This window comes from Trichogramma pretiosum, unplaced genomic scaffold, assembly GCF_000599845.2.
Source record: "Trichogramma pretiosum strain Unisexual culture from Peru unplaced genomic scaffold, Tpre_2.0 scaffold1, whole genome shotgun sequence".
NCBI lineage: Eukaryota > Metazoa > Arthropoda > Insecta > Hymenoptera > Trichogrammatidae > Trichogramma > Trichogramma pretiosum.
In genome coordinates this window covers 4,954,664-4,979,434 of record NW_019641703.1, presented here as the reverse complement: position 1 = coordinate 4,979,434, position 24,771 = coordinate 4,954,664, and the positions used below count along the sequence as shown (strand labels likewise).

The 24,771-nt window shown below is 39.7% G+C and overlaps 5 protein-coding genes across 8 annotated transcripts; 4 read left to right on the top strand and 1 right to left on the bottom strand.

The window, feature by feature from the left end:
- Positions 1–545: 545 nt before the first annotated feature.
- On the bottom strand, positions 546–9,354 carry LOC106656723 (signal peptide peptidase-like 3). 3 transcript variants are annotated; one of them, XM_014377848.2, is made up of 7 exons: positions 8,528–9,354; positions 5,417–5,506; positions 5,063–5,303; positions 4,679–4,992; positions 4,252–4,595; positions 2,235–2,663; positions 546–1,372 (listed from the first exon to the last, which is right to left on the bottom strand). In XM_014377848.2, the coding sequence occupies exons 3-7, from the start codon at positions 5,089–5,091 to the stop codon at positions 1,304–1,306; spliced, it is 1,185 nt and encodes a 394-aa protein (XP_014233334.1). In that variant the 5' UTR covers positions 5,092–5,303; positions 5,417–5,506; positions 8,528–9,354; the 3' UTR covers positions 546–1,303. The 3 variants fall into 3 exon arrangements, with proteins under 3 accessions (XP_014233334.1, XP_023318465.1, XP_023318466.1); XM_023462697.1 differs by having other exon boundaries at positions 8,542–9,354; XM_023462698.1 differs by having other exon boundaries at positions 5,066–5,303; positions 8,542–9,354.
- A 322-nt stretch (positions 9,355–9,676) lies between these two features.
- On the top strand, positions 9,677–11,334 carry LOC111694471. Its single transcript, XM_023462861.1, has 3 exons — positions 9,677–10,123; positions 10,213–10,412; positions 10,481–11,334. The coding sequence occupies exons 1-3, from the start codon at positions 9,750–9,752 to the stop codon at positions 11,332–11,334; spliced, it is 1,428 nt and encodes a 475-aa protein (XP_023318629.1). The 5' UTR covers positions 9,677–9,749.
- A 1,690-nt stretch (positions 11,335–13,024) lies between these two features.
- Positions 13,025–14,137, top strand: LOC106654651 (60S ribosomal protein L32-like). Of its 2 annotated transcripts, none has more exons than XM_014374621.2 (4): positions 13,025–13,124; positions 13,357–13,455; positions 13,528–13,680; positions 13,797–14,137. In XM_014374621.2, exons 2-4 carry the CDS (start codon positions 13,363–13,365, stop codon positions 13,953–13,955), a joined length of 405 nt encoding a protein of 134 aa, XP_014230107.1. In that variant the 5' UTR covers positions 13,025–13,124; positions 13,357–13,362; the 3' UTR covers positions 13,956–14,137. The 2 variants fall into 2 exon arrangements, with proteins under 2 accessions (XP_014230107.1, XP_014230099.1); XM_014374613.2 differs by having other exon boundaries at positions 13,090–13,170.
- A 1,568-nt stretch (positions 14,138–15,705) lies between these two features.
- On the top strand, positions 15,706–18,322 carry LOC106655069 (SWI/SNF-related matrix-associated actin-dependent regulator of chromatin subfamily B member 1). Its single transcript, XM_014375270.2, has 6 exons — positions 15,706–15,959; positions 16,143–16,635; positions 16,708–16,835; positions 16,905–17,217; positions 17,305–17,481; positions 17,573–18,322. The coding sequence occupies exons 2-6, from the start codon at positions 16,184–16,186 to the stop codon at positions 17,610–17,612; spliced, it is 1,110 nt and encodes a 369-aa protein (XP_014230756.1). The 5' UTR covers positions 15,706–15,959; positions 16,143–16,183; the 3' UTR covers positions 17,613–18,322.
- Positions 18,323–20,204: 1,882 nt separating this feature from the next.
- Positions 20,205–24,771, top strand: LOC106654794 (putative tricarboxylate transport protein, mitochondrial). Its single transcript, XM_014374820.2, has 4 exons — positions 20,205–21,069; positions 22,723–23,157; positions 23,243–23,463; positions 23,542–24,771. Exons 1-4 carry the CDS (start codon positions 20,919–20,921, stop codon positions 23,722–23,724), a joined length of 990 nt encoding a protein of 329 aa, XP_014230306.1. The 5' UTR covers positions 20,205–20,918; the 3' UTR covers positions 23,725–24,771.

Below are 24,771 nucleotides of genomic sequence, written 5' to 3'. Positions count from 1 at the left end.
TGATTCGTAATATTGAATGAAAGTCAACACAATATTTGCATAAAACCAATTTCGATAACAATGAATTTCAAGTGTGCATGAAGGAACTGCATTTTTTCGAACAAAAGTGTTACTAAATAATTTATAGTAATTATCTTTTATATGTACAACAGTATTACTGTTTACTTAAGGATAAAATTTAAAAAAATTCAACGTATTTCATTTAAAATTCAAATCGAAGACATGCAATTACAACTGTGTAAAATTACTCATTTAAATTAAATTTTTTGCATTGCTAACTCGGAATTCAATTGATTGTAATGATGATATTAAAAGGTCTTAGTTTTTGCCAAATGCTATGTAAATGTAATGACTTCTAGAAGATGAAACGTTTACTTCCTCTTGATTTCATTGCCAAGTCAAGTATATCAAATAATGAAGTACATGAACTTTTACTATTAACATATAACTGACTCGCAAAAAAAATTGATCGAAAAAATTTAAAAAAAAAGAGAATTATTACTTAGAGGGTTGAAGCCTTAACTCATACAATTAATTTACTTATCTCGACTTAAAAGTTATTTTTTTACAAGTTCTTTGATTCATACATTTTTCGAAAGCGTACAAAGATATTTAACGATGTCGCGTAAATTTAAAAATGTATTTCGAGTACATTAACATAAATATTAACATAAAATTATTATTTTTTTTTACGAAAAACCTTATTAAAGATTAATACTGCGCAAATTCGTGCCTGCTTTCTCGAATTAACAAATTTATTTTTTTCATGCTAAAACTAAATAAATGCAAACAATATGGCGTGAATCCATCTTTACGCGATTCACCGAAATCATATTTTTGTTTGTATAATTACAATTTTTTTTTCATCATTTCATCCTAATAATACTACCATACGACAAAGTCGAGATAACTTTGCTGATCGTAATTCGAAATATGTATACATTTATTTTTCCCTGCGGTATTTTCTCCGTGAAGAAAAATTAAGGATGTGCCAAGTGATACGAATCGATTGCACTCGTTGCAGCGCAGTATAGTAGCTGCTGCTGCTCTTCGGGTGTCGTTCGATCATTCGAGCGTAGTGGAGCGCTTCGTCGTCCTCGTCGTCGTTATCCGAAGAAAATCAACTTAATCAATCGAAACCGTGGCCGAAGGCATATAGCATACATCTACATTAGGATTCGAAGAAGGAGAGCAATCGTCCGTGCGCCTTGGTACATGCCTTATATACTACGGAGCTCTACAGTAGTAGGCGCTCCGTGATCCGTAATAGAGCGAGTCGGCTGGTCGTCCAACTGGATAGCTGTCAAACTTCCAAATGCTTGGACTGTTGCTGCACTATAAACGGCTCGCTCCACATGCGACGTAAATCACCCTGCGCACAACGGGAAACAGACAGAATTTTAAGAAAGAGAGAAAAAAAAACACAGCAACAATACTATGGGCTTAGACTCGAAGAAAAAAAAAAATATAGATATATGCGCGTGTATTTGCGAGCTTTTAGAAAGCGACACTTGGCTCGAAACGTTTATAAGATGGATGGTATTAAGGTGTTGATTTCGTTTATCCGTATACGTAGAGCAGCGGCGGCGGCGGCGACGACCGTGGGTCGAAGAGAGGAAGAAAAAAAAAAGTATGCAGGGCTTCGCGGGTCGTTGGACTCCGAGAAAGTCTCTCTGTATACACACGCACCGGCTTATTATTTCGCGCGCGCGACGTTTTACTTCGCGACGCGCTTACACCACTATACGGCAAATTGGCTTTTCGTCGTCGCGTGGATTTTCAAGAAAAAGGAAGAAAAGAGAAAAAAACTTTTGTTCGACGTTAATTTTATAACGAGCTATATAATATTCCCGAACGATAAAGTATATAGCGATATTAAAAATGAATATTATCGTTGATTTATCTGCGATCGCGACAGCGCCTCGAGAGTCGAATTAGCCGCGCGTTGTAAAAATACACCTTATGTATACGTTCAATTAAACGAGAAAGAGAGAGAGAGAGACAATAACGGCTCATTGTTTTGTCCGCAACGACGACCAGCGGCGGGGAAAAGGGACAATAAAAAAAAAAAAAAATCAACACCGCGCGCGCACAATATTATAGACACAATGGCCAATCAGGAATTTTTTCCGCGATGCAGCTCGATCGATACAATAATAACAACAACGATATTTCTATGGAAAAGAAAAGCGAAAAATAAAAAACAAAAAAAAGGCTTTGCACACTGCGCATACCTTGAGATACGCCATGGTGAGCAGCGGTAGCAGCGTGAACGGCACCAGGTAGAGCAGCGCCGGCTGGGCCGCCTTGAATATCTCCGAGCTAACGGTCGCCGTCAGCAGTCCGAGGAAGTAGCCGATGAGCGAGCAATGGAAGTAGGTGATGCGATTGAGGTGTCGCGGCGGCGGCACTCCGGCCTCGCAGCCGCCGGGCAGCGGCTGCGACTTCTTGTAGGCGTCGTAGCGCAGCACGAAGCAGAGCAGGAGGCCCGGCATCACGACGTCGCCGAGGCCGAGCATGGAGAAGTGGCCGCTGCGATGCATCGAGGGAAACACGAGCTTGCCGGGCAGCGAGAGCTTGGGGGCCTCGCGGGCCACCTGGCCGCCGAGGTGCAGACGGCGGGCCACGAGACCCACCGGATTGTCGGCGGCTCGAGTCGCTACCTAAAGTGCGAAGTAAAAAATAATGAATAAAAATAATAATGTCATCGAGTGAGCGGCGAAAGTTGAGCGACCTATAAAGAGAGAGAGAGAGAGAGAGAGAGACGCGATGACTACTCGATCGAGATAAAAATAGTCTCCTATATACAGTATATAGCTTTTATATAGGCGCTTGCTCCGATTTAGAATTGCATCGAGGCTTCTATAAAGCGCGCGATTAAATGGTGCAGCGCGCCGATCGAGAGCTATGAGCAGCAGCAGCAGCAGCAGTAAAAAAAAAATAAACAAAACGATATAACGAAATAGGCGCAGCTTTCACTTAATTAGACACGAAATCAATCGAGTGTGATTATACAGGCAGATACACATACAGGAGAGTTGCATGTGTGTGTTTATAACCGAACACGCAAAGACGATAATAACGCCCCTTATAACGCAAAACAAACGGTGAAAGTGTTGATTTGCTCTGCTCGTTTTGACTTTCGATCGGATTATGTATGTGTGTGTATGCATACCTGCACTGCTAGAGCGAGCTGATTATATTTATAAGCATCCCATTGATCTTGGCACGATTTGCTTCCCTTTTTTTTTGCTTTTTTCATTAGTCGGCAACCGCACACACACATCCAGATAACGTGTATATCGCGACGCGCGCGATGTTAGTACATATATATAGGTCAAGTGCGAAAACGTCGACGCGCAGCGAGCACGACGTGCTCACGACTTTTCAAACTCTAATTAAGATTCGCGCACATATATGCACACACGCGCATATTATAGATTAAGCGCTCCTAGCTCGGATTCTCTCTATTAATGCATCGGGATATTCTCTCTCTCTCGCTATAGATATGAAAAGCCTAGTAGCTATGAGCTGCGATCGAAATGTTTTTTCGGTCTCGATAATACACCTATATGTGTGTATACGCGAGCTCTCTCGAACCGTGCAATTTTCCAAGATTGAAATCACGGCGCTCGCATAATTAGATATATATGACTGCGGCTCGCGAATCGAAAAAAAAAAATAATAATAAACGTCGATCGCCTGCCTGTATACAATATATATAATGCAGCGTTAGCTCTGCCTGCACCGCGTGTTTGTAATCTTTCGAATTCTCGTGAAAGCGATCGGTCTGCATAAATATTTTTCCGAGCCAGCAGAGTCGCTCGGGTGCATTTATTCAAGTTCATCGAATCAGCAGATAGTATATGCGCCGCGGTGTACTATTATTATTTCGTGTATCGCACGCGTGTATACACAGCCGCGCGAGCGCGCGCGACACAGCACGTGTACTTTTATGCTCCTACATCGTATAATATATTTATTATAAATGCGCATTGCGCGACTCGCGACTCCAAAACTCGCGAGCATCGACACTTTTTATAAATATATATACATCGTAAACACAATTTTGCTCGACGCGCTCTATACGGTGGTGGTGTTGCGTTACGTCAAGAAAAAAAAATACGAGATCTGCTTTTCGACTTGGAAGCTTCCAATGTATCCGATGTTGTGTAAACATAACGTCGATATACAGAGAAAGGCGTTTCATCCGATTGTACACGGGTCGAAGCTCCTCGTCGCTCCCCCTACCTTCACCATGACGTTCGTACTGAAGATGTACGAGCTGAAGAAGACCCAGAAAACGTCGTAGATCAGCAGACCGGTGAGCAGCAGCGTGGACACCTTGAGGCTGGGCAGCCGGACGAAGGCGATGAAGGCCACGCACAGGCCCATGCCCATCGCGTCCATCAGCAGCCAGTGGCCCGTCAGCACCCAGATGCAGACGATGCTGACGCTCAGCGAGAACGAGAGCAGCTCGGCGCCGGTGAAGCGGCCGCAGACGCCGAACGATATCTTGGTGCCGTCCGAGCACGGACGGATTATGTATTGACACATGGGCAGCAGCAGGAAGGCCAGCGCCACCGTAGCCATGACTGCGGGGTAATAAATGTCATCGTTATTGCATTATTTTATTGCCGTATATCAAGTATATATATCAAAGTATATCTCGACTCACTGGCCGTACAGATGGCGAACAGCATCTGCATGCTGTCGAAGAAGAAGAACATGATGAGGAGCGATATGGAGGCGCCGAGCGGCAGACAGAGCACGTGCATCGTGTCGAGGGTCAGTATGCCCTTGGGCTGGCTCTCCGTGGCCGCGGTGGCGCCGTTGCTCGGCATGCCCGTAAGCAGATTCGCCCGCTCCTTCTCCTTCTCGCGCTCGCGCGCCTCCTGCTCCATGTTGAGCGAGCGAAAGCTCCCGTAGACGATCAGCAGGATGGATATCAGATAGGTCGATACCCGCGACGAATCCATGATGGAATATGCCCTATAAGACAGAGACGGATGATGATTTAAAGTTTTGCTTTAATTTTTCCGAAAAAGTACCACGAACTTACCACTGATACTCCACTTGACTGCTGGCCATGTTTGGAGGTGAAACTAATGGCCTCTCCGATTGGCTGCTATAGAATTAACATCTATGCGACGGCGACGCGAGCAACGACACCGTGACGAGCAGCTGCTGCTACCGTGGCTGCTGCCGTATCCTCGTCGAGTTCGAGCTTGATGCGCTGCAGTCGAGATCATCTGCGTTCGCACCTGCTGTCGCTGTCGCTGCTGTTGCTGCTGCTGCTGCTGCTGCTCGGGCGATGAAAACAGCGATAATGCACACAGCACGCGATCGGTTATGATATTTCTCGAGTTTTTATCTTTCGGCGGCGCGCGAAGTAATAAAAGAAACGCGTCCTTACCTTTTGTATTTACTGAAGAACATCGTGTATCGGCGAAATTCGCGTATCTCTCTGGCTTCTTCGAAGCGAACTGCTGCTTATCAGGGGGTTCTGCAAAAATAAAAATCGAACGCATCGGTTAAAAAGTATCCTATCATAGACGAAAATTGTATAAATGGTTTATTATTCGATCGATCGCGAAGGATAAATTGGCTAGTTATAGAGTTCTCTTAACGAGATACCGGAGAAAATCCCAGAGATATATTCTCGATTAAAAAACGTCTACTTAATACTGCCACGACTTCTCGCGCACATTTTTTCCAACTGCCATTGCGTTCGCAACCTAGATATACTTATATATACGTACACCGTAAGAAATCGAATCTTTTTTTTTCCCTCCCGAGATGTAAATTCATGCGCTTCTCTCGCCATATCTGATTAATAGGGCGGTACATAAATCAAGTGCAAATAGCATTTCTCAGCTGTGCAGATAAACATTCGGTATATATCTCTACCGATCCTCGAAGGTTGCGCAGATACACATAATTTTTTTTCTCTCTCTCGTCGAGTTTTACAGGAAAATAATGAAATGTTATTCAACAAAGCAGAAGAAGCATCTGCGCATTTCGCAATGGATAACGAGCCGAGTGCAGTTAAAAAAAAATATCTGCCACGTCTAATGAAAGACAACAAAATTAATCAGGTATATAAGAAGTCGTGACGATAAATTCACAGGTCGCGCACGTTTCATCGGTACATAACGACAATTTCCTTTTCGGAAGTACGCAAAATAATGGAATTATATAGGTACTCGTATGTGTGCTGTGATTCGCGCGCGCGGTCAAGACCTTGAACCTATTCTCTATATACGTACAATATATATAACACTCGCGAGTGTCGCACTCGACCGATATTATGCACGCATCCGATGTGCCGATAAATCATTCCATCAATTATATCAATCTTTTCCCGCTTAAATGCGCGCGAACGTTAAACGCTCGCCTTTACAACTCCAAGACGAAGTTATACGTAATTGCAAATAGTAACAATTAGCCGCGCCGTAATTTGTTGGATAATTCGCTCGCACCCGAGCCGTGTGACTCGTAATTATGAAGAAAAAAAAAAGAATGCTCGGTGTATATAGCTACTCGATCTAGTTGAAGAAAGCGATCGAGTTACTGTATCTAACGTACTCTGTAAAATATAATACTCGGAATTAAAAAAAAAAGGCTCCGAAAATTCGTCCTGCTCGTCATCGCAGCTGCCGATATAATGTAATGTTCGATATCGCGCGCGCGACGTCCATAAATCACGCTTTCATCCGGGTTACTTAGTGGTATAAACGAAATATAATAAAAAAAAAAAAAAAAAAAAGAGGCATCGATCAAATGACACACGGTACACAACATGTGTACTGCGCGCGCGAAAGAATACCCGGCGCGAATACACGATCGCGCGCGCCCAAATATCAACCTTGACTCATCGTCGTCGTATACACGAAGCCGCCCCCCTCAAAAAAGACAGGAAAAAAAAGGTAAACAAGCTCGAAAGCCATTAAATCTACAATAATTCCTGTATAGTACGAGGCGCGTATATCGCTCCCGCGAACAGAGCGAAACGATGATAAGTGCAATCTCATAGCGCTGATCACGCACACACATACACATCCTACGATTCTCGTGGTATATCAGCAGCAGCTTCTCTCTTTCTCTCTAAGCGCGCACACATACATGCATGACACACGGCTTTGCTCCAAATCCAACATCGCATCGGATAGGTGCACCTATGTGTATATATACGTGTGCTACTGCTGCTGCTGCTGCATGAATTTTCTACCACCACATGCAGCAGCAGGCGGCGCGCTATTTTTATTACTGGTCCCCACCGCGTGCACCTTATTATTGTTGCATCTCTATGTACCTATGTAAAGTGCATACAAGCCCATACACAGGTAAACAGCCCAACCATCGAGTATTATTGTAACTCCTCAAAACGGAATAGACCCATGGCAGCGATGTTTACTATGTATATATATACGTGCGCATGTGTATATGCATATCGCGTGTGCATGTGCACGAGTATGTGGTACTTTCACTGTGCACTCTATATAAGAATATTATAGAGAGAAACGAGGCAGGCACACAGCTCAGCACACTGCACACGGCTTATAAATTATATACCCATGTCTCGTGCCACACACAACGGGTACCTTTGAAAATCTCTCTCTCTCTCTCTACGCCCGTTAAACGAGAGATCGCGTAGGCATCTCTATATGCAATAATATGCGTGCGTAATAATAATGCGATGTGTATACACGAGCGAGAGACGCGATATCCTATGCATGTAAAGTTGATGCAGCGGCGGCGGCGGCGACGTTAGATGTTAGATGTGTGTATATCAGGCGTATTTATACGAGCGCAGTGCACACATAATCGCTAAAGTCATCTCTGCGTCGTCGTCGTCGTCGACTGCACGTATATAGCATGAGGCGTGTTGTGTGCATCGAGCGCGCGCGAGAGAGAGAGAGAGAGAATACGATAATAATGCAATAAAAGTTAGACAGCTCTCTTTTCTTTCTGTCTGTCTGTCTCTCTCTCCATTTTGGTAAACAGTGCGCCGAAAGGGTCACGTGACCCCCGTAACAGCAGCAGCACCACCAGAGCGAGAGACAAGAGAGCTCGCGTACATATATATATACGATATTATATAGCAGCGAGTCTATATAGATATACAATGTAGGTATATATGAGAAAAGTCGAGGAGAGAAACACCTTGTACATTTGTATTTTAATATACAAGTGTATGTATGTGTATACAGCAATTGCGCACCAACACATATATACACAAACACACAGCTACCCACGCACTTGGCAGTCTCGCGTCTATATGTCTATAGGCGATTTTCTATACATAATACGAAAGAGGTAATGAGCGAACGGTCCCTCCTGTTTTCTCTCTCTCTCTCTCACTCACTCTAGGTATTTCTCTCTCTCTTTCTCGTTGCCTCCGTTAAGCCTTTCTCAACCTGGCACGTATACACATAGCAAACAGGAGGCCTATACAACTCTTTTCTCTTACGCGGGGATCTCTGGGATAATCGGGAATTTCGACAACGACGATGATGAAGTATACCTGTGTGTATGTACCTGTATGTACGTCTATCGGCGCAGGTACGAGTGACAGAGCTGCTGGACAATGTCACTACCACCACTGCTTCTTCGACGCTGCTGATCTCGTCGAGGCAGAGTCCTTCGCATCCTTTTTCGTCCTCATATCGATGCTGTCGACCTCGTGCAGCGTGCAGCGCTCTCTTTCATCGCGTAAACGAGAAAATTCGGAGTCCGGTGCACTTGCAGGCGCCTAGGTCGATGACAGTGCGACGACGAGCTACATCGTCGTCGACGACGTGCAGCGCGCGGGGGATTGATCGCGAGTCTCGAATTATTATGCTGGTGCACGATGTATATAGTCGATGACCCCCGAAGAAGACGACGAGTCGCGAACACACGCACGCAGATAGACAGAGAGAGAGCACCGGTGCAACGATGCGCACACTATATATATAATAATAAATATAATAGAAACACGACGGGTGCACGGACGGACGGTCGACGCACAGTTATTATACTCATATACAACTCACTCGCGTGTGCACGGATGCAGGATCAACACACTGCGCTACGTATAGAGGCGGCGGCAGCGCGTTGTTGTATCGTTAACGGATAAATAACAATTATTTATTATTATTTTTTTCTCGCGAACTGCACGCGCACACGTACACACACAACTGCACACTCGTCGCGCTGCACATGAAGATTGCAGAACACGACGACGACTGTGTATACGACTACTACGCGAGGCCGTGGGCTGTTGCTGCTGCTGCTCACTGCTACTGCAGTTGTCAGAGCGATAGAGAGAAGACTGCGAGACAGATATTATTCGGAGTCGGAGGTGTATATGTATATATACAGTATACTGTACTATAGGCTACACAGTATATACATCAAGCGCGCGGAGCAGCGGAGCGCTGCAGTGCAGCACACACGGACGAACGAAAGGAGAGTTTCACTCTATTGGGGATTAAACGATGCACGTCGCGCCACCATCGGTCGGTTGGTGAACCCTCGAGCCGCCCGAAAATCCACAAAATAACACGCAAAAATGATGAAATTAATTAATTGCAAATTATCCCGAGTGATATATGCATGAAATTTAATTGAAAATCAAAGCTTATGTGATAACAAATTTATATAAAAAAAAATCTCATTGTAAACTTTTTCCAATTTTAAATTATCGTATTATTAAGTTACGATGACAGTCCGCGACCCGACGCGCCGATTCAACTTGATGGACGATGTGCAATTGTTTTTGCTATTGTTGCAAACGCGAGGCAGAGAGAAAAGTAAAAATGAATCTCCCAAAGTTAGAAATAAGTTTATTTGATATATTAGAAATATTGGGTGACTATAGAAGGCCTTTCATCGAAGCTGAGCAAATTTTCTTGGCGGATCACATTGTTTTATGTGGATTCAAATACCGTACCGATCAAGAGATCTTAATTGTTTCCTATGTGACACAAACGTCAAAAATTAATGATATACCACATGAAGTTACGTTAAAAGTTGAAGTTTCTGAATGTAAGAAAGTTATTTGCTGTCATTGTACGTGTCCAGCTGGGGCAGGTGGAAAATGCAAACACATTTTTGGCTCATTACTTTATGTTAACAGGTAAGCGGTGATTAATGAATGTTTCAATTACATGTGTAAACTTAATGTAATATTGTTATGTTACACTTATAAACAATATATCATTTTAGATATCAGATAGAAAATTTACAAGAACTGAGTTGCACTGACGTAAGACAGAAATGGGGCAAAGTTAAGAAACATTTAAATCTGCCGTATCAAAAAATTATTCCCATACATCAGTATTGTCACTTTAATACACCAAATGCAAAAATTAAGTATCAAGTCTCAGATGAATTAAAGAAGATATTTTTTGAAACATTGACTTCAGGTAAGAGTTTTTTGATATGTTAATAATTTCTGTGTTTTCATTTAACTCACTTGCATATATTATTTTAGCACAACCAAACTCTGAAAGTGCAATACATATAAGTAGAGTACGCCAAACAACAAAATGCATGAATGTCATAATAATTAATAATAATGAATTCATCGAACTCGCCAAATCTTTATTGAGTGAAAATAAAATTTTGCCAGATCCACCCACAATCAACATCTCATCGGATTTTTATTGGAAATGTGTTACAATTACAAATGAAGAAGCTGTGAATATTTTTGTTAAAACCGTAGGACAAAATAATTCTGTGTGGCACGAAGAAAGGAAAAAAAGAATTACTGGTAGCATTTGCTACGAAATTTTCACTTACTGTACAAATAGAAATCCTGATTGGGAAAAAAAAGTATTAAGAATTTTCAATTCTGATTTTAAAGGAAATGACAACACCACACATGGAATCGTCAATGAAAGTGTAGCATTGAAAATTTATAGCAAACAATTTGGATTTAATATTTCCAAAGCAGGTTTTTTTGTACATCCTAAAGTGCCTTGGCTGGGATATAGTGCAGATGGCATAAACGTTGAACAAAATTGTTTGGTAGAAGTTAAATGCCCTATTGATGGGAAAAAAATGTCTGCAAATCTGTTGTTACAACATTTGCCATTTTTGAGTGTTCAAACTGATGGTTCAATAATTTTAAAAAATAATCACAAGTATTATGGCCAAATCCAGCTTGGTATGTTACTTTTAGGGCTGTCAAAATGTCATTTTATAATTTTTTCTTCCTTTGACGATTCCATTGTTGTTTTAGAAGTATTGTACGATAAGGACTTTGCTTTGAATATGTTTTATTCGTTACATGATGCTTACTTTTTAAATATTTTACCAGTATTAGAGAAAAGTATATTTAGTTGAGAAGTTTGTTCAGTTAACCAAACCAAAGAATAATGAATTATGTTTGTTCATAATATTTTAGAATAATAAATGAAAATAAAAATACAAAATAACTTTTGTTCACATTATTTTTAATTATCATAAGCTATAAATTTATCTGCACTCAAAATAGGTGTCTGTAAATTTGTGAGTGCGCATACAACATTCATAATTAAATCAATATAAGGTATGATTGTAGTTTCTAGAGGTAATCTTAAAATATTGAATTGTCTGATTCGTTGAATTTTTCTCTCTACATGAACTCGAGCTGAAGCTATATCTCTATTTGATGTTGACTGTTGAGGAGTAAATTGAGAATTTTTTCTGAGAAATGGAGGTCTAATTAACTTTATGCCCAGCTCAGCGCATTCTTTATCAATTAAAAATCCTTTATCGACCATCACTGCATCCACACCTCTTTTAAGTCGGTCCAAGAGTCTTGAGCGTAGAAAGATTTGTTTATCTGACACTCTTCCTCCATAAGCTTTACTTACAAATGTAGTCAATCCAGACGGTGCNACATTGTTTTTTTTCGACATCGTATTTGTTTACTCAAACCTGTGTATTTTATACGAACTCAAACACGAGCTTGCGTATGCTTCAGCTGCGAGCAGACGTCTTAGCATATACCTACTCTCAAACTTCAATCTCCGACGTATACAGCTTGATTTACAGTATACGATAATTCAAAATTAGAAGAAGTTTACAATGAGATTTTTTTTATATAAATTTGTTATCACATAAGCTTTGATTTTCAATTAAATTTCATGCATATATCACTTGGGATAATTTGCAATTAATTAATTTCATCATTTTTGCGTGTTATTTTGTGGATTTTCGGGCGGCTCGAGGGTTCACCAATCGACCGATGGTGGCGCGACGTGCATCGTTTAATCCCCAATACCTCCGAAGCGAGTCGGGCTTATGCGCGCGCGCCACCAGTCGGCACTCGGTCTATGCTGTGCTGCCTATATGTAACATGTAGACTGCACACATAGCGCATGCAGGCCGAGCATATAGTATGACGATGCTGTATATCTATGTATGTATAGAGAACGCTTAGCTATGGAGTATCGAGGAGACTGAAAATGTATATGTGAGCGCGCAGCTTGCACAGCGCAGCCAAGCGCAGAGTTGAACGCACACACACACATATACACGCGGCACATGCACACTTATATTGTACTACAAATACATGCCTCTGAGGCATTACCGAAAGATTATTAAAATGTGACATACGAGAAACATGGACTATAGTTAGTTACTGAAATAATTGAGATATTAAAAAAGTGCCCGTTCTTTTGCACTTCGATTCGGTTATTTTGAAAAAAAAAGTATTAAATTTGGAATTGATACAGAAAGAAATTAATACAGTGCACAATGGTGATAAAGCTAAAAATCATTTGCAAAAATTCGTATTATTTATTTAATCCACCTCAATCTTGAATTCGGGTGCAAAAACATTCAGAAGAGAGAGTCGTCTTCATAAACCTATAATGATAAAAAAGCATCGCTCGCGTATGACAATTTTACAAATCTACCTTTCCGCAAGATTGTTGCAATGGTAATTATGAATTCCTCCAATGTTCTCTCATCGTGTATAAAAACGACGATTAAAAATAAATTCCATTTTCGAAACAAGCACATTTGAAAAAAGGCGCCAGATGTATGCGCTGGGATCGACCGATTCCAACCGCGCGGCGCGCAGCGATCCACCACGTGCGTCTACTGCAACCGCAACTGCTCTCTCAGCAGTCTCGACTCAACGTACGGTAGGTACTAATTTTGTTACTTGTGAAGGAGGATATTAATCACAGGGTGAGTTTTAGCGAGAAAATTAATTTTTGTAAATTATTAAAAGAACACCGATACGGCAATGCGGTGAAAGTTACATTCGAAACCATTGATTCTTTTTTTTAAGAAACTTTGCCACTTTTCGCGTGTCCGGTTTTAGGTTAGAAGTATCCCTGTCATCAAAGTTAATATTTATTTTTTGTATTGCAGTAAACCATGTCGATCCGACCAGTATACCGCCCGACGATTGTCAAGAAGAGGACAAAGAAGTTTACTAGACATCAATCTGACCGATATGACAAACTTAAGGTTGGTTCAACTTGCACTACTTTTCTACAGCACCATAGTTGCGACACATTTTAACGCTGAATTGTTTTACAGAGAAACTGGAGGAAACCCAAGGGTATTGATAACAGAGTTCGCAGGCGTTTTAAGGGCCAGTACCTAATGCCCAACATTGGTTATGGATCTAACAAAAAAACTCGTCATATGCTTCCCACCGGCTTCAGAAAGATGCTCGTTCACAACGTGAAAGTAAGTTTTTTCATAGATTGATCTAACGTCACTTTTTCTAAAAGTGACCTACAATGCGTATTTCTCCTTGGTGCTTATTGTATAATTTATATCTAAAATAAAATTAACTTTTGCAGGAATTGGAAGTGCTGATGATGCAGAATCGCAAGTATTGCGCTGAAATCGCCCACGCTGTCAGCAGCAAGAAGCGCAAGGCAATTGTTGAAAGAGCTCAACAACTCTCCATCCGCGTTACTAATGCCAATGCACGTCTTCGCTCTGAAGAGAATGAATAATTTTACATTTGAATTATTCAATATCGTGTAAATATGAAGATCATATATTCCAATCAATCATGTGTTATTATTTGTATTAAATACATATTTATAGCACTTGTTGATTCGTAGAAGTAATACATTCATTGCAATGTACTTACTTCTAGGCAAAACGTAAGCAAAATAAAAAAACTTTATAAAAATCTGTTTGACTCATTATTTACATATGACATTCACAAATGATGCTCTATGATGTTGCATTGAATTTCAACTAAATCTTTAATTGTAATGGTAATAACAAAAAATAGATTCATTTTTCAAGTTGAGTTACAATTCTATTCCTTTTTATTTATGATTTTAAATTATGGTAAACGTAACATACATTCAGTCAGGAGGACATTTTATTTTTGTGTGATATTGATGAAACTTAATGTATCCTTCATCTCTTTTCATACATTAAAAATAAAAATTAGTATATTCTAGATAGATGCTTGATTGATTTGTATGAATCATAAATTAACATTTTTCATCGTATACTTAAGACATACAATTACAATTTAATTAATATAATATTCTACTTTACCTCTCATTACTCTATAAAACACAATTTTTTTTCTTTCTCTTTTTAAATTATGAATTTTCATTAGTCATTCTATTCTATGATTGACATAAGTTTGTTTAATACATAGAACAATGATTTACATAACTGGAACGAGAATTTAATAACTAATAATTTTACTCAACTTACATTAAATTAACAAACCATCAAACATATAAACTAACTTTTCAAAGAAGACTAGATTCAAAATTTTCAAGCTTAGTGATTAGTATCAACTCAAATAGCCAGAAATACATTTTTGAAATTTTCAATAAATTTCTATGAGGCCCTGAAAAATCTAAAAAAATTCAGAGTTTTTTGGACTATTTAAAGAAACCTCTGCCAACTTTTTCAGAAAAATCTTTGACTGTCAGAAGAAGTTTCTTATATCATTAAAAAATATGTGGGTTAAAATTTCGAAGAGGCTGCAGTGCGACCATTCCTCTTGCTCATATATTTAATCAAACGGAACCACTTGTCGTGCCCGCACTCTCTACAGGACAAGAGCCTTTGTTGTTGCTGTGCGTCGGTGCACCATCGCAATACGAATTGCAGCTCGTGAACACATACAGCACAATTCCTACTATACTATGAACATACAGCAATTGCAATTGTGCAGCAGTATACATACGGCCTATTGCCGTAGGCGCTCCAATATCCTGCGCGCTCCTTTAGTTGTGTACCCATTGTTGCGATTTATGTATACACAGGAAAATTGTTATATATATTTTATGCACGGATATTAACGACCGAAATGACTTTTATTTTCATTCTTCGCGTGCGCGTGTAGAAATATGAGTTTTCTCTCTCGCTCGATCTCTTTCACTTGCATTTCATAATAAATAGTTTTCTGTATAAAAAAACAATAGTTGCTCCACGCTCGATCGTACGTAATTGGCGTGTGCACGCACTAACAATTACTGTATATAAATAAACGCAGCTGAGCAAAGATAAATTTTCCTTTTTAGAAAATGCCTCGACTTTTTACGAGAATCGAAGACTCGCTATTAATGACCGCCTACATTTGTTTCGCCGTTATCTCTTGGACTGCGCTGAAATTAAACTACAAAAAAATGTAAAATTGTATAGTCTATACGTTGGAGTTGCTCATTTTACTCCAAAAATGTAAAAGGACGGTGCATGTCTTTCAGGAATTCTAACCATGTGTCATAAGAAATTTGATATTCGAAAATCTTCTCTTTATGCGTTGGCCAAACTGACTATGTAGAATGCTCTCTTGTCGCGAATCGACGTTGGCAGCAGTGGGCATACACACAAACATTGTCCGGCAGTCGGCTTTTGATTGACACATAAGAATTAGTGAGGTTAAATTCTGTTGTAATTCGCGTATGAAGTTGATTGTGTTGATTTGTTTTGTGTAGTTTTCAATAAGCAAAGAGGATCTTACACTGGTGTAAAAAACTCTGGTAAGTGTTTCAACTCGAAAACACAGATGATCCCGCAGTAGCCGATGATCTTTGTTAAGAATTTTACGTGTCGTTATGAGGCTCAAGTAGATTGACAAATGATTGTTTTGTTATTCATTGAAACATTGATTAAGGTAATTGTTGTTCGTACTTGTAATCGATTCGTTTGTTATTTTTTTCTAGCATTTGTTGATAAGGATTCCTTAACATTTCGGCTGTCAAAAATGGCTCTTAGAACTTACGGCGACAAGCCTATAAGTTTTCAAGTTGAGGAAAATGGAGAGTACTATTGCATTGGCTCGGAGGTCGGAAACTATCTCCGACTCTTCAGAGGCTCTCTGTACAAACGATATCCTGGAATGTTCAGGAGATCAATCACAAATGACGAGAGAAAAAAGCTCATAGAATTGGGTCTGAGCCAGCACGTACTTGCATCCAGTGTATCGCTTCTCAGAGCTAGCGAAGTCGAAGACATCATTGAAGGTAACGATGAGAAGTACAAAGCTGTGTCTGTGCACTCTACCGAGCCACCGGCTCCAAGAGAAGGAAAGCAAAAAAAGAATATGTCATGGGTACCCAGTTTGCCCAACAGTTCACACTTGGACGCAGTTCCGCAAGCTACTCCAATCAATAGAAATAGGGTTCACAACAAAAAAGTTAGAACTTTTCCACTTTGGTAAGTTACATTATTCATTTTTAATTGGTATTTACTAACTTTTGAATGAATTCATCAACTTATTTTTTCTAGTTTTGATGATACAGAGCCAGCTGCAAATTTAGAAAATGCAGGTCAAAATGAACATCTTGTGCCTATCCGTTTAGATATGGAAATTGAGGGACAAAAATTGAGAGATACTTTTACATGGAACAAAAATGGTATGAAAAATAAATAGAATTTTCGTATGAATTACTTGACACATCATGATAATTAATTTTCTATTTCAGAAACTCTCATAACTCCAGAGCAATTTGCAGAAGTTTTATGCGATGACTTGGATTTGAATCCATTGACATTTGTTCCAGCTATTGCCCAAGCAATTAGGCAGCAAATAGAAGCTTATCCACCAGAACAAGTAACAGAAGAACAGTGTGATCAACGAGTAATTATAAAACTTAATATACATGTTGGAAATACATCACTGGTTGATCAAGTTGAATGGGACATGTCTGAAAAAGATAATAATCCAGAAAAATTTGCCATGAAGCTTTGCGCAGAGTTGGGTCTTGGAGGAGAGTTTGTTACAGCTATTGCTTACAGGTACTAATCATGTTAACATTCTTTTCATTATATTAGTATCAATATTTTTAGTTAGTTACTTGACATTAATACAAAAATATTTTACAGCATAAGAGGTCAATTATCGTGGCATCAGCGTACTTATGCTTTCTCTGAAGCTCCGCTGCCAACTGTTGAAGTTCCATTCAGACCACCATCAGAATCTGATATTTGGGCTCCATTCCTTGAAACTTTGACAGATGCGGAGATGGAAAAGAAAATAAGAGATCAAGACAGAAATACCAGGTAGATTATTTATGCACTCTACAGTTTTGTAATAGATTTTTTTTTCATGAATTTTAAATATTAATCTCATTGTCCATTCAATTATTTACAGACGTATGCGGCGATTAGCGAATACAACTCCGGGTTGGTAGAAGCAGGGGTGAATAGGTGCTTGTAATGGAAATATTCCTTGATAAGCCACCTCAAATCAACTGAAATGATTGAAATTGTCTTGCATTCATCAACTTTCATGTCTTTTTGGGACTGCCACAAATATAAAGTAAAGATGGACAAGTATATGTAAATACTATGTGCAAACATTGAACGATGATCATTCGAGTCATCAATTTTTTATTGGAGTTTCTATTGTCTAATTAAGTAAAAATTCATTTTGAGATGTATTTTTCAATTCGATAAACGTGTAATTTTTCTATAATGACAAAGTCTTGAAAATTAGTTATTATGTCCAAGAGTTTTTTGTATTAAATATGTTATTGCAATAGCTTAAAAAAACTGTCTATGGCAAACAATATTGCTCAATTAATGGATAAGCGTTGGACATTCGAATAATGTAATGTAACGGTAGCAACAGATGAAACGAGTAACATTATAATCTTGAATCTATTAGTGTAATTACAACTATACAATAATCATTGGGACGATTAATACGAGCATCTTTCGATGCCTGTTAAGAGAAAAAAAAGAATATTGATGTATTAGAAGTTTCGAGGTGAACAGCCTGCGAAAAATAATAATGCTAAAATGTCTAGTTGCACAAAAACTTTGACTCAATTGTCGATTGCATAAGTTTTTGTATGTTAAACACGTGCGGCGCGCGCTCGAGCGCACGTCGCGACTTTATACTGCTATTCAAACATAGATATATACTACTACTTATTGTGTACCGTTCATTAATCGGTCTCCGAGACTCTCAAGGCGAGGAACAGATGGTGTGTAGACGTTAAATAATTAACGAAAAAAAAATATTTACATATAGTGCGGCACTACGATGCATAAGTACGAAACGCTATTGTATAATGTAAGCAACGCGTCAAAATCGAGCTTCGTAACGAAGCTCACGAAGAATAATGTAATTTCTAAAAAGTATGTTTTCGATATGGTATGCACAAGGATTAAATATAAAATGATAATAATTTTTAAATGGTACAAGCTGTCTATTTATTTTTTTTTTTCATGCTTTGAAAAATTTCCGCTAACATCTTTGTTCACGTGATAGATGTGAGTAAGTCGAGCGAAAATCTCAAAAGCTCGCCAAATATTTGTTTGCACATGCCGATAATGCGCAAGATGACAGATAAGCAGACGGCACGAATCAAAGTGCACTCGAGATTTTTTACAGACGTGACTTGTGAATGACGAGAGGCTTACAGTAAGTAGCCTAATTTACAGATAAATTAATATGCGAATTGACTCCAATAAATTCGCTGATTACCACACGCGAACTTCATCATCGACCGAACTCGGCAGTTCCGGTATGAATCGGTGCTTCTCGTATACTATATCAATAATGCATATATCGCTATATACAGTGGCTATTTTTATAAATAGGCACACGTCGCTGCCGCCCTCGCGCGCTCGTGTTCATTTCATACATTACTTCTAACGCACGTTCTGCTTTTCTTTATTTTTTGATTTTTGAAAAAGTCACCCGACGAGAGCGCACCGAAGAAGAAAAATCACGTCGAGAAACATATCACATATACTTTGGAGTATAATGATATTTTTATGCGGTCCCGATCGTACGATACACACGCCCTGGCCTTCGGGGAATGCACTTCGTTAAAAATAACGAGAGATCTGATTTTCCAGAAGTCGCGCGCGCGTGCGACGCATCGAAGAAAGTATATTACGTATCTCGTTAGTATACAGGGCGTCGAATTTGAATCGATGAGAGAGAGAGAGAGAGAGAGAGAGAGAGAGAGAGAGAGAGAGAGAGAGAGAGAGAAGAAAAAAACATGGCTTGATAATTTTCTCTCTCTTTCTTCAACGCATAAACTCTCGATTCGAGTTTTTATATTTAATGTTACGCGCGAGATATTATAATACATACACAAACACACGGACACAACAGGTTGTATCTACTTACGCACTTGCGGTTGCGTAAATCAATTTACAACGCGGCGTACGGACGCGAGAAATAACATTGCATCATCTCCTTATAGGAGTGTGTGCGTGAGAGGGAGAGAAAAAAAGCGAAACTCATCGTGGCATTTATAATCGATGCACGACGCGCGATAAGAGCGCTTTACAAGCGATCGGCCTGGCGTGCAAGTCGGAGTTCTTTTTTGGGGCCCCTCTCTCACTCTGTGATCGACAGCCTCGCGTTGAAACCGCAGATCGAGCGCTTCATAATAATCTTTGTTTTTTTTTTCACCGAAAAATCGAAAAAAATAAAGAAGAAAACCTTGTGATATTTTCTCTCAGAAGTATCAAAGTCATTCGTACGATACACATTGTAGATATGTGTATAGGTGCGATGTTGCAATATACACATTCATGTGATGGCGAGTTCTATGGAGGGGCCATAAACGCATACAGCCACACCGATCCATACTACCGGCGTTTATGAACGTAGCACGCGAGAAAGCGGCTGCTCGTTGTTGTTTGCCTGCGAGCTGCAGCAGCAGCAGCAGTATAGCAGCGGACTGCAGAAGTCTCGCCTGCAGATCCCGCGGCCACCTCTATCCATACCAGCCGCAGTAGTAGTATGTGACAAGGAGGCCGGCGCATCGCGTCGCGCGCGTCTCGTCGTTGCAGCAGGCCTTATTTTTTATTATTATTATACTTTTATTTTGCGTCGTATATTAAAAAAACAAAAACGGAGTCTACTTCATTGATATTGTAATCGTTTGGCGCGCTAAATAGGTAGGAATAGAAAAGAATCCTTGCATCACACCTCGTACGTGCGTGTACTTTCTCTCTCCTCTATATATGTGCCGTACGTGTGTCGCGCGCTTGTGTGTGCGTGCGTTTATACAGTAAAAAACAGCCGATAGATTAATAGTCGTACGATACTCGTGACGACAAATCCCCGAGCTGCTGCACAGGCACCTAACGCGGAGTCTGGAGTCCCCCATCCCCGCCACTATACATAACCGGAGCTAAAGAGAGAAAACCAAACCCCCTCGTCGTACGGTAGTCGATGTCACAACACACGCGGACTTGTGTATACGGCGTCGCGGCTTTTGCGTTATAATATAGCCCGCTGATACAGCAGCACCGACCAAGTAGTCGTCATACGCGCACGAGCCGCGAGTGCTGTAGAGAGGAGCAGTCAGTGAGTGTGTGTTTACAAAAGCGCCGTATAACAACTACACTATATATACGCGGCACCACCGTGCGTGCGGCTTATCGTTATATACTCTTCGGCTCGCGATATATTTCGCGTTCGGAAAATTTTGTTGAAAAAAAAAAACAGAGAATATAATTAAAACAAGATGGACGTGTCCTGGCTGGTTAAACAAACGGAGGCGAGAAAGCGCCAAGGATCCAATTCGCTGCTGTATCCCAGCAGGCCGTGGATGGAAAACAATGCTGCAGCTGCCGCTGCTCCCGCTGGCAACGTCGGCCTCAAAGGCATCATAGCCGGTTAGTACTATGCGGTACATACTTTTTTTTCTCCCCTCGAATCGTTTGAGTACTTGTCGTAGAAAAAATTACTTTTGTGCACACGTGTTTCTTCGCGAGCCGATAAGTTTTTTTTTTCTTTTTGTTCTAACCCAAACAAACTACGCGAGTTTCGGAGCATCGCGGCTTTCGTATATCGTATCGTAGGCTGCGCGCGCGCGGAGAAGGGAGGGAATATCGATCGCCGATAAGGTGATACATGCTACATCGCTGGAACGGAGCCGCGTGTAATTTTTTCAATGGCTTTTTCCATTCATTTCCATCATTACCATAGCTTGCATAAAAAATAAAAATAATCCTATTTCTTTCATCGAACAATTTCCGCACCCACGCAATGAATCGCATTGTGGATTATCATTCCTCTGACACGCTCCTTTAATATGCTATTATTTCTCGCTCTCTTTCTTTCTCTTTCGTTTACTTATATACACACCTACGCACACTGACGCACGCAACACACACACGCATGTGCATACAAAACTGCATGCTGCAGCACACACACGCGCACACCACACTTTGCACATATATACATACATCAGGCTGTCAAGCACTTTTCTTATAATACATTGCATGTTTACGACTGTTTAACCTCTGACCGGTACACATAAGCCGTCTGCTGCTGCTTTGTGTTCGTCGCGGTCGCATTTCAAAATAAGAAACCGATGCTGCTCCGTTGTATAAGTATATAATATAACAAACACGCGCGTTTCGGAGGATATAATAAAGTACGCGCGTATCATCGTCGTCGTCGTTGCATTTTCCAAATAAACTTTCTATTTTTGCGCTCGCGCATGGAACTCTTAAACTTCGTTTGGAATTTGTATTATTGTGTGCAGCTGTGCACAACCATCAACGGGACGATAAAATGTTTGTTTTAACGAGAAAGACCTTGCGCCTATTTGCGCGCGTCCGGCGAAAAATTTCATCGCAGTCGCCGCCTCGTTATGGACGATGACACTGGGAAAAAAAGAAATGAGAATAACAAAAAAAAAAAAAAAATAAGAAAATAACATACTTTTTAGAGATAAAAAAATTGTCGAGTTCTCGAGTACAATAATTTGCCGTCGTTTCGTAATTACACGTAAAATTATGCGCGCTCGATGTGCCCCTTCCTCGCTTCGCTAATACAGCTATAATCTGAATTTATTGAAAAAAAAAAGTGAAGCATACAACGAGTACGCGCGAATGTACTCGAGAAAATGTACAGTTACTGATTAGAGGAGGCCAAAAATAGATGCTGATTTTATGCGTGAATGCGAGGCTCTATTTCAATAGAAAGTATATCGAAAGACCGTACGGATCTTTTTCGTGAATATAACGCGAGAGAAGTACTTTACTTACACGAAATCAAGAGGTTTTATTATATACGCAGCCGGAAACAAGCTCGAACGAAACGCAGTAATCGTCAAAAGTATAAATGCTCGAATCAACGAATAGAGAGCTTAGAAGCGCGAAGCTTGAAATACATTTCACGAAGACGCGAGAAAGAATTCCAAAATATTTGCGCCGGTAATAGTCGCGTGCCGTTGAACTTGCGTTTTGATGTTTAAAAATAAAGAGTATTGCTCATTCTGCGCTTGGATATAAACGATTTTCTTCGCTCCGCTTTTGCAGGTGGCATTACCGGTGGTATCGAAATCTGCATCACATTCCCCACCGAGTACGTCAAAACGCAGCTGCAGCTCGATGGCAAATCCGGAGCGGGTAAACAGTTCAACGGGATCTGGGACTGCGTCAACAAAACCGTCAAAGGCCACGGTTTCTTCGGTCTTTATCGAGGCCTATCCGTACTCCTCTACGGCTCCATTCCCAAATCCGCTGTGAGATTTGGATCTTTTGAAACGGTCAAGAAACAACTGGTCGATTCGGAGGGCAAGTTGAATGCTCAGAATCGACTGCTCGCTGGTTTGTGCGCCGGCGTTTGCGAAGCCGTTTTAGCAGTGACTCCTATGGAGACAGTTAAAGTTAAGTTCATTAACGATCAGAGATCAGCTAACCCAAGATTCAAAGGCTTCTTCCATGGCGTTGGAATCATTCTTAAAGAACATGGTAAAAATACATTGAAAAATTATTTTAACAATGCATTCGATTTAAAAATATTCAACCATTTGTTTACCCTGCAATTGTGATTTAGGTTTCAGAGGAGTTTATCAAGGTTTAGGACCGACAATGATCAAACAGGGTTCAAATCAAGCCATTCGATTCTTTGTTATGGAATCGTGTAAAGATTGGTACAAAGGTGGTGATAATAGCAAGCCTGTTCCTAAGTTAGTGGTTGGTGCCTTTGGTGCGATAGCAGGAGCCGCTTCAGTTTATGGAAATACGCCCATTGACGTAATCAAAACAAGAATGCAGGTTTGTAATCAAGTTGACACGTGAATATTTATTTTTCGATTTTTTCAAGCCATTTAATTAATCATTCCAATATTTCAGGGTTTGGAAGCTTCGAAGTACAAAAACAGCTGGGACTGTGCCGTGAAAATATGGCAGAATGAAGGTCCACGAGCATTCTACAAAGGAACAGTGCCAAGATTGGGCAGAGTTTGCTTGGATGTAGCTATCACTTTCATGATTTATGATTCGTTCATGGATCTGTTTAACAAAGTCTGGCCTTAAATCAAATGCATCAAGATCGTCGTCATCATTATCAGTTTAAATTTTTTTAAACTTTTAATGATAAATATTGGACTTGGTATTTGCCGGGATTTCAATTCTAAAAGAAATTTAGGTATAGAATTGACTGCAATAAAAATAAGAGTAATATCATATCGTTAAATCTACCGATAGTTCTCCGAGAAATTGTAACACGTGAATATTTTGTTTTATGGAAATCTTGATTTCGTTTTGAAATTTAATCCGCGTTAATACTAATTGAAAATATCAGATTTTATCGCTATTTTACTCAATGAATTGAATCAATCCAAGAAATTCGTTAAACGAATCTTGGATTGTAAAAAGTCATTTCTGTTATCAATTCATAGTTTTTAAACGCACTATTTTGACGATAACTAGATTTTTATAAAAGTTATAGGTGTTCGAAGTATTTACATTGTTATATTGATTTTGGTAAAAAAAATGATGAAAATATAGATTTCTTTCGTGATTAAATAATAATATAAATAAATGAACGCATATTATATATTATTATAAAAAAGAGAATTGCATAGAGTCCAGAAGTGAAATAGTTTTTATAAAGAAAAACAATCTGAACTTGAATCGATGTAATTTTGATTGTGTAGAGTCGAATAGTTTCACATACGAGCCTAATGCCGCGAACGATGAATAGATTTATTTACAACGAGAATAACGTAGGTTTATACATAAAAAAGAAGCGTATCAATATAAAAAAATAACAATCATTCCAGCACAATAATTGTCACGTACCAATGAACTTATACCAATACACAAAGTCTATACGATTTCAAAATTATCGCAAGATGAGAAGGGATTTAATGAAATTATTTGATGTATTATCGTAGGATTTCATTGAATGATTTTTTTCTTACACATTCCACCCTATAATTTTTACATCAGAGAAAGTATATTTTGTAAATAAGCGTCTCAAAGTGTTAAGCATTTGTTTAATTTTATTTTGACGTTTCGTCTATTGTTGATTAAATTGCTATAGCTAATAATATTGTACATTGAGATATTTAAAAAAAA